Source organism: Cololabis saira, chromosome 3, assembly GCF_033807715.1.
Source record: "Cololabis saira isolate AMF1-May2022 chromosome 3, fColSai1.1, whole genome shotgun sequence".
Lineage (NCBI taxonomy): Eukaryota > Metazoa > Chordata > Actinopteri > Beloniformes > Belonidae > Cololabis > Cololabis saira.
In genome coordinates, this window is record NC_084589.1 from 11,176,405 (window position 1) to 11,192,138 (window position 15,734).

The 15,734-nt window shown below is 43.2% G+C and overlaps 2 protein-coding genes across 2 annotated transcripts in view; both read right to left on the bottom strand.

Moving 5' to 3' along the window:
• Positions 1-1,574: 1,574 nt before the first annotated feature.
• Positions 1,575-3,193, bottom strand: LOC133440586 (dendritic cell-specific transmembrane protein). The gene is made up of 3 exons (XM_061717902.1): positions 2,147-3,193; positions 1,729-2,061; positions 1,575-1,634 (listed from the first exon to the last, which is right to left on the bottom strand). Exons 1-3 carry the CDS (start codon positions 3,191-3,193, stop codon positions 1,575-1,577), a joined length of 1,440 nt encoding a protein of 479 aa, XP_061573886.1.
• Positions 3,194-12,300: 9,107 nt separating this feature from the next.
• rims2a (regulating synaptic membrane exocytosis 2a) overlaps positions 12,301-15,734 on the bottom strand; it is a 203,935-nt gene continuing 200,501 nt past the window's right edge. The window contains 2 exon segments of the mRNA XM_061716044.1: positions 12,301-14,981; positions 15,082-15,221. Coding sequence (XP_061572028.1) covers positions 14,778-14,981; positions 15,082-15,221 — 344 coding nt within the window. The 3' untranslated portion in view covers positions 12,301-14,777.

The following is a 15,734-nucleotide window of genomic DNA, read 5'->3' on the forward strand; positions in this document are numbered from 1 at the left end:
GCCTTTGAACCAGCAGCTGTAACAAATATGTGCAAAATAAACACAAACAACTTCTCTCATTCAACAGAATTTATTTACACAAGTGTTAAAAGATGATGAAACACTTAATTACTTAATAAAATAAAATAATTCTGAACTAACTAAACACAAACTTCAGATTACCTACGTGTGTGTGTGTGTGTGTGTGTGTGTGTGTGTGTGTGTGTGTGTGTGTGTGTGTGTGTGTGTGTGTGTGTGTGTGTGTGTGTGTGTGTGTGTGTGTGTGTGTGTGTGTGTGTGTCAGGAAAACATCACGTAACGTGGACTAAAAGGAAAATGGCGGACAACCTCACGTCACGTAGTCACCAAAGAAAGGTGGCCCTTTTTCAAAACTGTGTAGAGGTTTCCTCTTCCCAGTGGTAACTGGCAGTATTAGAGGCCTGATGGCCAGGATACTTGTCCGTGTGAGTTAGTAAGGATGGATGGAAAACCTGGCGTGATCTCTCACTTTATCGTTCTGCTGTTCCATTAAGCCAGTGTGTGGAACTAAATCCACCACACTTGCTCAAAGCTTTTGACGGGGAAACAGGAGCACGAACCGCTTCGGTAGTGAGGGAACACGTTATATGGGTCCACTTACACGGGCCTGTACCAATATAATAATACAAATGTAACAACGTTTGTCTGCTTGAGAGACTGTCGGCGCGTTACACAGTAATGCCCAGACACAAGCCTCTTACTTTGAGATGCTCTGGAGGTAGTTGGCGGCGTCCTGGTGGTTGTGGAACTCGTGGCTGTGGTTGCGGCCCACAGGTTGCTACCTGGTCATGTCGTCACATTGCATTGTCCCCGTTCTGCTCTTCAAGCGTTCAAGCGTTGGAACATTTGCAGGTCACTCCGTTGTAACCCGGGTGGATGAAGGATGCGTTCACTGGTTCTTGGTAACCAGTGGGCTTTCACGAGCGCAGCTGGTGGGATGGCTCCTCGGCAGATGCTCGTCGCGCTGATCGGAGATGAGGTGTAGTCCTTACAGAACATAAGGACAGTAAACGTTTCTCTTGCGATGAAGAAAGTCAGAGGGAGTGAGATTTGGAAAACCACTGAGTGCTTTTCATGTCACCAGGGGGGCCTGCTGTAAATTCCGGTCACTGAGCAATGTACCGTCCATGCGTCCCTTTCACAATACCCTTCCAAAGGGCAATTAACTGCAAAGCCCGCTGGGCTTTGGAGTCATTTCTTAATTTCCTTTTTTTTAAGACCATGCGGTCAACGTTAAGACAATGTGGTCATAAAATCGAGCCTGGTCAGCTGGGCCTCAAAGTTGAAATTGAGGCTTCACGTGTTCCCATAGGGCTGTGGCCCAACACCGCTCTGTAAACATTTAACTTCTCAGTGGTCTTGAGAGTCATTATACGGACCAGGTGAGAAAGGCAATCCTATGTTTCTCAAGACATTTTACCAAGAACAAAAACGCCATGGTATAAAACAAGAAGAGCCCCGTCAAAGTCATCCTTAGAGGACCCGAACCTCGTCAGCTTTACCCCAGACTTGCACCAGATTGGTTCAAGAACCCGCCAAAATGGAGAAGATTTTCATCACACGATACTTTGTGGGCCGCCCTTGGGTTGGAAAAACAGTGGACACCAGAAGTGCAGCTGATGAAAGGAGAAAAAACACAATTGAGGAAAACATTTGATATTTTACACACATTATGGATAATGACAAGCTGCAATATCTTCAGTTGCAAACCTTGAAAATCAGGGACCTGAAGCTGCGGTCGTTCTTTTCCCTCCTCGTTTTTAACCTCTTCCTCAGGATTTTGCTATGCAGGTACTCCACTCTTGCGTCTGCAGCTGATGTGAAGAATCGTTCGCAGACCATCAGTCTGAGCTGGGAGACTTTGGCTGCCACCAGAGCCATAAAGACCAGCGTGACCAGAATGGCACTTAGTGGAATGACGGAGTTATACAACAGCAGTTTGGGCTCAGGGAGGCACTTCTTCTCAAATAACGTCACGGAGTAGGAAAAATCCATTTGATGGGCTTCTTCGCTAAACGGTATGCCAATTAAGGTTGCAATCGCCTGAAAACATTAACAAATGAGACCTTACTGATGGGCCGACTGACAGAAAACCTCAGGAAATACATAAAAGAAATAGCGTACTTACTTTGAAACTTATTTTCAGGGGGACGTGGAATTGTTCGAGCTCCGACAACCTGGTTGTAAGGATGTCAACAAAACAGTACAATAAGGCATCAACGGTTATAAACATGACCCAGGTTACAAAGTGGGAAACTACCGGGGTTGCAAATTTTAGCATAGCTTTTCTCTCTCTGTGTATGGGACGAGCAGAGGGGATGAACGTGTACAGCTTCTCCTCCTTTGGTGTGAGGGGGAGAACGTGCGGCTTTCCTTCTTCCCTCTGCTTCTCATCATAGAGAACAAACTTTCTGCTGATGAACCTGTTATTGTATTTCATGTCCTTGCAGTACTTTTTTATGTGTAAGGCTATAAACATCGTTAAAACGAGGAAACTGATGGCAGGAAACAGCCTGTCGGTCACCGAGGAGACGGTCTCCGCCAGGGCCCGAGCGTACTTCACCGTCTCGTTGAGCTGCCGCTCTGCGTCACTGAGCTTCAGCCTGAATTTCTCAGATTCCAGCCTGGGCGAGACCTTGAGATTAGACTCCAGGTTCACTACTCCCAGATCCGTGACGCCTTTGAGCATGTCTCCAATCCACTTTAACATCTTGATGTAGTTGCTGAATGGAGCCGTGATGGACGCTTTCTTGGCTTTCAGGTTGCATATCATACTCATGGCCAGGCGTTTGAGATTTTCCAGAGTGTTGCGAATATTTTTAAGGACAACTAAACTAGTCCCAGCAGTCAATAGGAGGTTCCGGCTTTTCTTCATGAAAATGGATATCACAAAAAGAGTCATCAAACACCTTATGTTGTTTGAGAGGAAGAGAGCAATGACCAGCAGGGTCCCGAAACTACCAGCGATTGATCCAGCCACGGCGAGATCATAGTCCAGGGTGAAGAGGAGGTACAGGAGGAGCACGGAGCTCAGCAAGAAGCTGAAGATGCTGCAACAGAAGAGGAGGAGGATAGTTCTTCCCAAACCATCCCTTTTACCAGTGGTGAAAACATCCACAGTTATAAAAAGGACCTCGTCCAGCTTTTTCCTCATTGTAATACATGACAGGAGCATCCTGAATGAGAAAAGGTTTGCAACAGAAAGCCAATGCCAAATGGGAAGACAATGCAAGGTTTAAAGAAAATCCTTTCTTGGGAACTGAATAGACAGCTGTTGTTGTGTACTGTGTGTGTGGCGTGCAGTCTCCTTAAATAAGACACAAACAGGAAGTCCTCCTCTTCACACTCCAGTCATAAGTCATTCTGTCGTTCCCATTTTTTGACCAAAAGAGGAAGGAAACAAAACTAATGTGAGACAGTAATTTGACAGCTTACATTAAAACTTGATTCCTTCTCCTGGTTTACATTTCAAATCTTTTATTGATGACAGAAGAAAAATATTTAAAAAAAATCCAAAGTTGGTGAATTCCATGTTTATGATACTCAGTTCATAACCCCTTTCTTTTAAGTAATTAAGGTCAGAACTTGAGGAAATGCAGATGAGAAAACAACTTTTTTTTTCTTCATTTCGGTCTCCGTCTCACCAGTCTCAACCTGAAAAGGTTGTTGTTGCTTTTCTTTCTTCTTTTTCTCAACCCCCAATTGATCGGGCCAGATGGCCGCCCTTCTTGGGTCTGGTTCTGCCAGAGGTTTCTTCCTGTTTAAGGAGAGTTTTTTTCTTTCTTTCCACAGTCACCAGGTGCTTTCTCAGGACATGGACTGTAACCAAGAACAGGTTTGGTGATATCTGTTGCTTTACTTACCTGGGAAGTTATTTTGTAAATTGGCTTTATATCAATTAGATATTATCATCTTATTGTTGCTTAAGGTGCTTTGACAAGCTGTTGTGTTTTAGTTTTACACATTAGCTTTTCACAAATTGCTTCTGTATTTTTTTTTTTCCCTTGTCTGCACACATATTAATGATTGATACCATGACGGTAGGAGCCGACCAAACAACAACAGCAATCGACCTAAATCTTAAGATCTGATCGCAGTCTGAGCTAAGCTACCGCTACCGCTACCTAACCCCAAAACTAGAGAGCTAGCATGCAGGTGAACAGGTGTATTTTCTTTTTTCTTACTAGAGCACATATCATTAAAGAAAAAAACAAATAAATACAATTTTTCCGACCATATAGTGGAATATTTCAAGTCACAACATAATAAAAAATTCCAACGTAACATCATCCCTTCATTGCGGAGCCAAATGTGTCCAAATATGAGAATCAAGTCGTGAAACATGGGCGAACCACTTTTCATAATAATGTGACATTAATGTGACATAATTGGCCCAAATGAGAGACGAATCATCCAACATCCTCGTCTCTATTTCCACATAACACACATTACATTGTGCTGCATTGGCAGTCGATTATAGAATAGAATAGAATACCTTATTGTCACTATTCATGGGTACAGTGATATTAAAAGCAGCATCAGCCTTCCAGTGCAAGACAGTGCAAACAGATGCAAGAAATATAAATAATATAAAAAAGGTTACGGTGCATAAGGTGCATTTTTAAATAGTAAAATCGTGAGATCCTATCTACAGATAATTACACATATTTACATGTGGTAGAATATTGCAGAGATAGGCCGGGAAAATTATTATTTTTAATTTGATGCATGAAAAAATTTAGTTTAAAGGGATGATACTTTCTCTTTTTTTTTTTTTTTTTTTTTTTTTTTTTTTTTTTTTACCTTGTCTGCACACATATTGGCCGGGTTTCCCAGATCCAACCTCTCTTAAGGATTTAAGAGAGGTTCAAAGAAGGTTTGAACTAAGAGAGAACCCTAAGATATGGGTGTTTCCCAGATGACTTCTTAACACCGATCTTTAGTTTCGCTCTTTCAGAAGCTCTTTGGAGCAGCTGTCCGGTTCTGAAACCAAATCAATCGATGCCAGGCAAATCGATCACCGATCACTATCAGCGCATTTTCACACGCAGCACTGCTGCCTAACGCACTAATTCACTGCTGCCTGTGCGTTATAATGAAAAATTAAGATGATGAATATAATTCAATGACCCTTTTTCATCCAAACGGTGCGTTACTCCGTTATTTCTGGCTATAGTGAGGCTTTTTTTTCCCCACACACAGAAACCGGGAGGAAACGGGGTGGGCGTGTGTGTGCGTTCAAAAACATGAGCCAAGAGAAGGCGAGTTTCGCAAATCGCAACGTGGAATTACAGCAATCCCTGGTTTTTCGCAGGGGTTATGTTCCAAAAAGAACCCGTGATAAGTGAAATTCTTTTTACAATTATAGAGGGCTTCAGATTGCAGAGATCATCCCCGCCTCGCACGTATTCCTCCTCTTCTGAATGATGCTGCATCCCGCAGGTGGGTTTTTTCAAGAGAAGAAAATAGTTATGGGTCGTTGTCTTCGCTCTTTTTTCTTCTGGGCAAAAAGATTCTTTAATATAAACCGACACCATTGATTATATTTGAGACTGTAATGAACGATTCATCAAAGGATCCCGTTGATCAGCTGCTGCTTCCCTGTCATCACATAGATGCGCTCGGGCTCGGGCAGGAGGATCGGTGTCCCGGCTGCCTGGACAGCCCGGTCCGACAGCACGTCCAGGGGACTGAAGTGCTGACGCACGAATGCGTTCATAAAAACAGTTCTGCTTCGCGCACGGTGACGCGGTTGATTTGCAGCGAGAACATGCTGTATAGCAGCCAAATTATCAAATAAATGATATTCATGATGATCGTTTTATTTGTGCGTAATGCATAAAGCATATACAGGAACACACTTGTTATTCCTTATTTTTCTTTTTTTTTCCCCCTTTGCTGTCACCAATAAATGCTAAACAATATAAATCTAAAGTATAAAATAGATCAAAACTTGTGCGGGGTGCATTGTTTTAATATCTCATTACTTGGTGTGATATTGTTTTGCCTGACGCGGCTGGATCTGTGAGTCTTTGTTCACTAAGATGGTTGTAAAGACTGGGTCAGCAGCATCTTTCATTTCCTTCTTAATGAAAGAGATACTTAAGCTAAGAGCGACTCTGGGAAACGCGATTTTCTTTCACAGGCTCCTTAAGAAGGTTTGAAAGAAGTCTTTCGCTGTTAAGAACTACTTAACTGATCTGGGAAACCCGGCCATTATTGATTGATACCATGACGGTAGAAACCAAAAGTGTATATATGTGCATTATTACTATATGTAATATATACATATATATACGCACACATATGCGTACACATACATAAACATACACATACAAACCCAGTGTTTTTTTTTTTTTTTTTTCGTTTTTTTTTGGGGGGGGGGGGGAGGGGGTGGGGGCGGGGGGTGACGACATCCACTGCCAATCCAGGAAACAGGAACACACGGAGACACACGTCAAGCACTGGAAATCTGCAACAAAAAACCACAAACAAAGCACGAAACCGGCACGGAGCCAACCAAAACACGAACAGCAATCGACCTAAATCTTGAGATCTGATCGCAGTCTGAGCTAAGCTATCGCTACCGCTACCTAAACCCAAAAACTAGAGAGCCAGCATGCAGGTGAACAAGCCAGTGTGTATGTCTATGTGTGTGTGTGTGTATGTATATGATCATGCGTGTGTGTGTGTGTGTGTGTGTGTGTGTGTGTGTGTGTGTGTGTGTGTGTGTGTGTGTGTGTGCATGTGACTAAATGACTATATGTGTGTGTGTGTGTGTGTGTGTGTGTGTGTGTGTGTGTGTGTGTGTGTGTGTGTGTGTGTGTGTGTGTGTGTGTGTGTGTAATAAACCAAACAAAGCTCCACCTGAAGTGTATCTATAGTGGGGGAGGGGGGGGAGCGACCCCGCCACCCGCGAGACCAGAGGCCGACAAGGAAGAGCCCGGAACCCAGGCCACCGGCAAACCCCACAGAGGGGAGAAGTAGGAGGGAGGCAACCCACCGCCTGCGAGGCCCCCCCCCCCACCCGGCGGCGGCCGAGGGGGCCCGCGGGCGGGGCCCCCACGGCGCGGAAAGAAGCAGCCAGGGATCCCGCGGCGGCGGACCGCGACCCAGGCAATCCCCGGCCACCCGGTCCGGGCCGGACACGCGGCCAGGAGGCCCTCACCCTTCAGGCCAACGACCCCCACCCGGCAGGGGGCCAGCCTGCCCGGAGAGACAGAGCCGCCCCGGCCGCCGACGCGGGCAGGCGCACCCGTCCCCCACGAAAGTGGCCCTCCAAGACCAGAGGGGCGCCCCGCCGTAGAGGCAGCGGGGGGGACCGGAGACGGGCCCGGAGAGAGGGAACCCCCCAACAAGGCGACACCCGCGCAGGCCCGACAACGGAGGGCCCCAGACCCAGGCATCCCATTCATTCATCCATTCACCTATCCGATACCTATACTAATAATAATATAATATACTATACATAATAATAATAATAATACTAATAATAATAATAATAATAATAATAACCATCTTTGTATAATATAATATTGATAAATTATTAAGTTTTTGATGTCCTGCCAATGGAGGCTCAAATCCTCCATGGCAGGACCCTTCCATACCGCATTCTCACCGACACAGACATACAATCACGCACCGTTTCCCCCTCCCCGGGGGGGTCCAGCACCGCCAGAAGGCACCCTAGGCTGCACGGCGGGCCCCGCCAGGCCCGGGTAACCCGACCCACCCGTCCGAGGCCCAGGCCGGTGAGGGAACGCGGGTGATGTGGGACCCCCTCCCGCCCCTTGTGTTGAGTGCATGTGATTAATGCCATAAAAACAGGGAGGAGGGAGGGCCAAGTATCGATTGACACCGACCCCCCCCCTCCCGAACTACGTGTCCTTGTCAAGTGTATTTATAAAGTGTTGAATGTGCAGTGTCTAGTTTGCTGTTAAAACCGTGAGGCGGGGAGTGCCGGGCCACGCGGGACAGTGCCCCCCACGACCCGGACCCCCCGCCTTTCGCCTATGTGCGTATGAATCGTGTAGGGGGGGCAAGAGGGGGAGCGGAGGCCGAAGCCAGGAGGCAGGACCAGCAAAGCCGGCCCTGATAAGACACCCGCGTCCCCCCACCAGCCGGGATGATACTTTCTCAATAATAAGACAAGACCGCATCCGATACCTCTGGAGATGGTCCTTAAACCATTTACACTTCACATTATGCAACGAAACATGTCACGTGCTGACTAGATATGTAAACAACTGGCGGGTGTTGTACGGGCTGGGCTGGTGAAAACGCTGTCAGGACAGAAGAAGTGTCGCCATGTCAGACAATTTCTTTTCTCTAGGAACGACTAAATGATGGATATCGGCTTTATTTATCTAGCATCGGCAATATTCACTAGTTATTTGCCTTTAAGAAGTTAATGTACAAACTCAGCTGTCTGAAGGGGCATCGCCGTTAAGGGGGTCACAGGAAATCACAGATAAAAACTTTGAAGATCCCATTATTTTGTGAGGAGACGCTAAAAGAGAACAGCTTGGTTGTGTTGACACTGATTTGTTCATCGTATGTTGTCAGTACTACACATTTACTGATACTGACTCAGCTCGGGATGCTGGGACACGTGCACAGAAACTGACGGAGCAGCGCCTGGACTTCTCACCACAGCTTCTCACTAAATCACGCCTTCAAAACTCATTACACAAAGCAGATCCTAATGTGCGAGGCTGCATGTGTGTGTATCTGGACATCACTTTGTGTGAGCATAGTAGCATGTTGGCATTAGCATTTAGATTAAACCGCTGGTGTGGCTAAGCCATTTGGTAAGTAAGACAGTTAGACAAAGTTTTTTTTTAAAAAGGAATATTTTTTTAATTATAAAAGATAATCTGGGTGACCCTCAGCGGGCTTCATGGCTTTGACAATTAATTACATAATGCACTTCAAACACAGAGGGGATCGAGAGTCTTAGCCAGTCTCCTAAAAGGCAATTTACATTACAACTAAAAAGGTTTATGTGTGCCTGGAGATGAAGCTTGTTGCCTCTGTTTCATCCCTGAACAAACTTTAACTTGCTTTACAAAACAAAATCTCCTCCTTCCTTTGTCTCATAAATAATTCGTTAAGCATGACTCAATGAAAAGTTAATAACAGAGATTCATTAACAAAGGCCCCCCTCAAAACAGCCGTCGTGTAGGAAGTATGTCGTTGCCAAAATACGGTGTTGGGCTTGTTATTAAAAAAAGTAATATACACATAATTACTGTCTACAAAAGCAAAACCCGGTGTCAAAAGTGATTTGTGACAACTCTTTACAGAGGAGTTGATGAGATAGTCATAGTCGTCCAGACTGAACGGGGCTTCAGGACTAAACCCAGCCGTAGTTTCCTGCAGCCACGAGCCCATTAAAGCAGCACAGAGGAGCTCTTGAGGTTTCTAGTGTTTTTATCCCCCTGTAGGAGGGAATTAAGTCCCGACGCTATTTAAGATTCAGTTTTGTTTGGTGTCTTTCTGGTTACACTCATTGTCTCCTCATTACGTTCTTGAGCATCTTAGTTGGCCTTGCTGTGATGTTCACTGTTGCTCCGTGAGCTGATGTGTGACGTAGCACCGTATGCAGTTATCTAACCTTGATGGGAATTTCAAAGTTAAAGGAGAACTATTATGGCATCTAATACCTATTTTAAACAGGCCTTGAATGTCTTAAAAACAAGCTTCTGATTGTTTTTGCTAAAAAAATTAGAAATTCAGCCTCTGAGCCATGTCTTTATCTTCCCATTCTCTAACCTCATTATCTATGCGGGATTCTGAGTGGGCGGGGAGGCTATGATAATGAGGCTCTGTGCTGATTGGCTGCCTGACGCGATGACGCGAATGACGCGATACACCGCTACAAAAAAATGGCGGAATGTCCAGCTGGCGGAGTTTGTTGTTGTTTTTCCGGCCAGAGTTAGTTGTGGGCGTGGTTTCACGCATCGGAGGCCAACCTATGTAAATCGCGCCCGTCGTTACGTAACGAAGGGAGCAGAATCTGAACGGCTCGTAGAAGCCACATGACACTGGGCGGCTCATCCGGGCGGCTGTACAGACACTGCAGAATTTGGTTGCTTTCCTCCTTCTCTGAGTTGACAGGCTGAGGAGAGACCACTTTATATATGTTAAAGCAGTGTTTCCCAACTTGGGGTCCGCACCCCCCCTGGGGGGGCGCCAGAGATCTCTGGGGGGGCGCAAATCTTTGTCTGGTTTGAAGATATGCAGTTGTAAAAATTATATTTGCGCATGTTAAACAAATAAAAAAAATCATAATAACACACCTAATGGAATACTGTAATCCAAGTCTGTATAAATCCACTTAGTATTTTATTTATTCATACTACTACTCTGACAGGTTGTTGAAGGAAACATTTAGAAAAATGTTGCTCTCATATTAAAAGACACATTTTTCAGAATTTTTTTTATGTTTTTGTTCGTATCTTATACATTGGTGACACAAAATGAAGGTGAGAAAAAAATATCTGATATATGTCTGTACAGGGTAAACCAAAGAGAAATGTATCAAAAAAACTAAATATTAATGTTAATTTTTTTCAATTAAAGATTTTTAACGAATCACTTTACCCTATTGGTGCTAGTACGTACGGGTCGGGGGGCCCGGCTGGTCTTAGACACAAGTAGGGGGGGGGCTCCAAGGAAAAAAGGTTGGGAACCACTGTGTTAAAGCAAGAAAAAATTTGTTTTTCATAATAGGTCCCCTTTAAGCAAAGGCAAGCAAATACACATTCAATAGAAAATGAAACTGACTTCTTGGTTAACCAAAGGCCTGATTTCTGCTTTATTCATCTGAGTTATTGGCAGGATGTGAGGCACATCGGTGGTGAGGTGGCATTCTGTTGAGTTCCAGGACGCTCCTCTATCGTCATCATCATCATGTTAGTCTGAGAGGGAAACTGAAATCATGTCTGTGAATGTCATCTTCCTCCCTGTGCTCAGAAGTAGCAGGCTGGTGCATAACAATACCCTGTTACCAAGGTTTGATCCATTATTAATAACAGTGGCCATCAGGTGGTCAATAACAGCAGGTTTCTTGCAGCGCACACTGGACTTATGAATCCAGTGAAACTTCATGCTGAGGAAACTTTTGTAACGGGAGGTTCAAAGTAGAAGTGGGACTGCATCTTGGAGTGGCTCTGAGCCCTTTTTGGTTCACTGGATGGAAAGTAATCTCCTTGAACTATGATGTTTGAAGATGACGTAGTGATCTGTGGTGACAACAGAGAACAAGGGAAGGAAAACCTGAAAAGGTGGAAGAATGCCCTGGAAAGAAGATGAATGAGAGTCAGTGGGAGCAAGAACAAGTGCATGTGCTTAAGAGAGAGGGAAGTGACAGGTGAAAGAGGAGGTGTAGCTAGTTGGTGTGAGAGTGGAAGAAGCAGAAGACGAGGTCAGATGGAAGAGCTAATCTTCATCTTCAAGGCTAACTTGCTGTAACGCTGCAATGAGTTATATAAATGTATGGTCATTGTGATGGAAAATAAAAATAAACACAGAGTTCTGTTTGTTGAAAATGTCGACAATTATAAAACAACTTTCTGTTTATGTAAAAACATCTGAAATAAAACTGAATCAGACGTGAAGTAGGTCATCATGGGGTGACCAGAGTTATTATAGTTAACGCCAACTAAGAGCAAAACTGAGACTAAAGAGGAACGATAAAGATTTTTATCAAACTGAAACTAAATAAAAACTAAATTAATAATGCAAAACTAATTGAAAACAAAAAAGGATTGGAAGTAAAATTAACTTCGTTTTCATTTTCATTTTGTGCCTTTTTTTGTTTGAGGCTTAGTTTTTTTAAGTACATTTTGTATTTTATTTCTAATAACTCAAAATAAAGCATAAAGGATTATTGTCCTGTATTCTTTATTGTGGCATTGTTGATAGAATCTTTGCGGGGGACGCAGGTGAGCTTGTGGACACAGGCGATGATTCGTCAGCCTGTTTTTGTCATTTCTGCAAGACTTCAAGATTGTAGTTAACTCACAATCCCCTGATCAGCAGAGGCTGAAAACTGGCTGTTATCTTAAGTATGTTGCAGCCTGTGTGATGAACCCGTCTTCTCACACATGCACATCAGGTAGTACTATACTAAGTAGTACTGTCACTACTCAGCCTGTTTTGCAAAAACAGCATGTTAATTGCATGCATGTGTGTGTAATTGTGTGTGTGTGTGTGTGTGTGTGTGTGTGTGTGTGTGTGTGTGTAAATTCTATCACCACCCGACTCCTGGCATCAATGTAATATCAATCTTTTTTATTCTTAATTTGAAAAATAACTTACATAAATCTCTGTACTCAACCATACTTAACCAAGACATAGCCTTGGCATTAACACATTGCACCAAAAAGAGAAAACGAAAAGGCATTCAAAGGGATAAATAACATATGTCTTTGTCATCATGAGGCATTTTTCCTGTTCCAAAAGAGTCTGTGAACCTGTTTGTGGTAGTTTGTTTATTCAAATTCTGACATCTAAAAGTATATACAATGAAAATTAAAACAAAATATATATTGTAATCTGTTACAACGACGAGGTTTTTATTCGACATTAAAATGCTTTATCCTCATGTGGAAAAGGAACGATGCCTCAGTTCATTTTCATTCAGACATACTGCAACAATAAGACTTTGCATACCTCCCAAACATGAGAGGTATTTATAATTACTAAAAATAGGAAATAAAAAATAACTGGTCTTGGCTTTTAAATAAAACTAACAAAAATATAGTAAATGAATTTAATTCCCATCAAAACAAGGAAAAACTTTTTTTCTGTGGCAATATCCCTTATGGTTTGAACGTGTGATTTGCTCGTCGTCACTAGCAGTGCCTGTAAAGTTGGACCGCAGCATCACGCGCGCGCCGCGCGTTCGTCGCTTCTGGGTTACGTATAGACCTCTTGCTGCACCAGCACAGATGGTTTTTGCATGTTTGTCAACAATACTGAAATAAAATACACTTGCAATCACAACTACTTCGCCAGCCTCCGATAGATATAAAATATTTTTTTCTAGTTTCTTTTTCTTTTCTTTTTTTTTTTCTTCAAAAAACCTGAAAGAAAATATGACTTTTTAGGGGTGGAATGTTTTTTTTTTTGTTTGTCTGTTGTTGTTTTTTTTTTTCAAACCTCAATAATTGGTCATGAGAGACCAACAACTAGTTTGCTGCTCAATTTAATGTGAGGGAAGAAAGTAATAAAGTCGACATGCACTGTACAAGAAACTGCAAAAATTCCAAATATCTTCTTTATCAAAACATGCTGAGTTACTGTAAGGTGTGCCCAAGACATGTTGCAGAAAATCCCTTTCAACATGCTTGTTAAGACAAGTCAAATCCAAAATAAAATACATAGTAAAACAATCTAGAACTGTAAAGTGACGACAGTCCTAAAATCTGGATGATTTCAGGGGACTGATCAATGGTAGCAATGATTACTACGATGAAAAGTACCCTGGGACGAGGAAGAAAAAGAGAAACGTACAATTTGCACATAATGTTTATCTTTATAAGGCAGGAGCCTTTTACAATGAAATATATAATTTACATTTATTTTCATTATCACCTTTTTTTTTAATCACATAAACATTTTTTTTTCTTAAATAACTCCAAAAGTTTCCTTAAAGTTTTCCTTATCTGCATGTCTGCAAAACACAGACTCATGAGTGGTCTAAAGGATAAACAAGGTTTTTTTTGTTGTTTTTTTATCACAATGTTGCATTCACTCCCCTTGAAAACCATGCACTAGTGAATTTTATCTTTAAAAATAATATAAATTCTTGAAAATGGCTGATCTGTTTTATTTAACGTCCTTAATCTTTTTTGCAAGTTGCAGCCTCAAGAAAATAAATTTACTGTTTTTTTCTTCTTCTTCTTCTTATTCTGCTAAATTTGTGCCCATGCAAATGAACTAAAAAAAGGAAAACTTGTCTTTTTTTCCTCATTTAATTTTCATACAATATACCAACAAAGAAAAGGTTATGAAGATTGTACATGTTTTCCCTCGGGGTGGGTATTGTTACTGTGTACTCTGGAGCGCTGATAGAGGCCGCGTCAGTATTGCCCCTGAACCAGGATGACCAGCACGTGAAACTATGAATGTGGGGCATTTTCTTCTCTTTTCTTTTTTTTTTCTTTTTTGGGAATTGTGGACACACCTCACCCAAAGTGGTGGTCTCCAAAACAGCATTTACACAGCCGGGTCTGTTGGCGTGGCGTGACCGGGCGTCTGGTTAGAAACACCGTCACCCCGTTCAGACACGAGTACATTTAAAGGGAAAAAAAAAGAAAAAAACCAAACAAAACAAAAAAAAATTAAATAAAACTTACAAATGAAAAAAAACAAAAAAAAAGAAAGAAAGCAACGCATTGATTTCATTCGAAAAGGGCCTCTGAGGAACTGGCGGAGCGGTTCCCAGCGTCGACCCCCATGGCTTCGAATCGGAAGAAAACCTGGAACTGACGGATTCCTTGTGCGAAAGGAGTTCATTCCAGCTTCCTTCAAATAACAAAAACACCTGGCAATCCCTGCCGCCGGGCGCTTGCGACACACTTTTGCCACGTGCACAATGTGCGCAACATTTTTGCTCGAATCACAGGATCACGTTTGCACCCCTAGAAACAGGCTCAGAAGACACAACATCAAGCATGCAGTGTAACCGGGGCTCGTGACCTGCGATCGCAACACTGGCTGCTACAACAATGCTATTAGTCCACACGCTGCTATGACCGAGAGAAGCTGTCCAGGGACGATTGGGAAGCTCTTCTTGTCAGTGGGGCCAGAGTGGGGTCCACCAGTGAGGAGGGGGGAAAGAGCTTGTACCAGCCAATCACCATGTTGGACAGGTCCAGCTCGTTTAACAGTATCTGAACTGCTCCCATGAATGATTTATGGTCCATACGTCCATAGTCCCCCCAAACGATAACCTGCAGAGCGGCAAAGGAAGGAAAAACAGTGGTCACCAACACGGGGAGCGGTTCAAAGACGACGACGGTGACGGCGGTTTCTCTGAAAGCGTTTCCTCACCTGTAAAACCTTTCCTCCTGGACTCTCCTCAAACGGCAGTTGCTGCTGGTAAAGAGGATCCAAGGTTTTTCTTGCTACTTTAGTTTTCTTTTTGGCTATGCAGACTCCATTTTCCAGAAGGTAGACTTTTACATATGGTGCTGGAGATGGGGAGAGAGCAGAGAACTTCTTACATTTTGCCTGGCCTCCATGTCTCTTTAGCAAAGTCAACCTCACACTAGGAATGGGTGATATTTTACCGTTCACGATATACCGTCAAAAAAATTCCTCACGGTAAGAATTTGTCATCTCGCGGTAAAAACAATAAATTCCCGTTGATGATGTTTTTGTGTAAAGCTGATTTATGGTTCTGCGTTAAATCCATGCACAACGTACGTGAAGGAAGGAAGGAAGGAAGGAAGGAAGGAAGGAAGGAAGGAAGGAAGGAAGGAAGGAAGGAAGGAAGGAAGGAAGGAAGGAAGGAAGGAAGGAAGGAAGGAAACAGGGAAAGAAGGAAGGAAGGGAGAAAAGAGGAAGGGAAGAAGGAAGGAGAGAGCAGGAGGAAAGAAGGAAGGAAGGGGAAAAAAGAAGGAAGAAAGGAAGGAAGGAAGGAAGGAAGGAAGAAAGGAAGGGAGGAAGGAAGGAAGAAAACAAGGAAATAAGGAAGGAAGGGA

Coding starts and splice junctions, on each gene's coding strand:
- LOC133440586 (XM_061717902.1), bottom strand. CDS start 3,193: ATGCTCCTGTCATGTATTACAATGAGGAAAAAGCTGGACGAGGTCCTT. Junction 2,062..2,146: donor CCCTGAAAATAAGTTTCAAA/GTAAGTACGCTA, acceptor TAATGTTTTCAG/GCGATTGCAACCTTAATTGG. Junction 1,635..1,728: donor TCAGGTCCCTGATTTTCAAG/GTTTGCAACTGA, acceptor TCCTTTCATCAG/CTGCACTTCTGGTGTCCACT.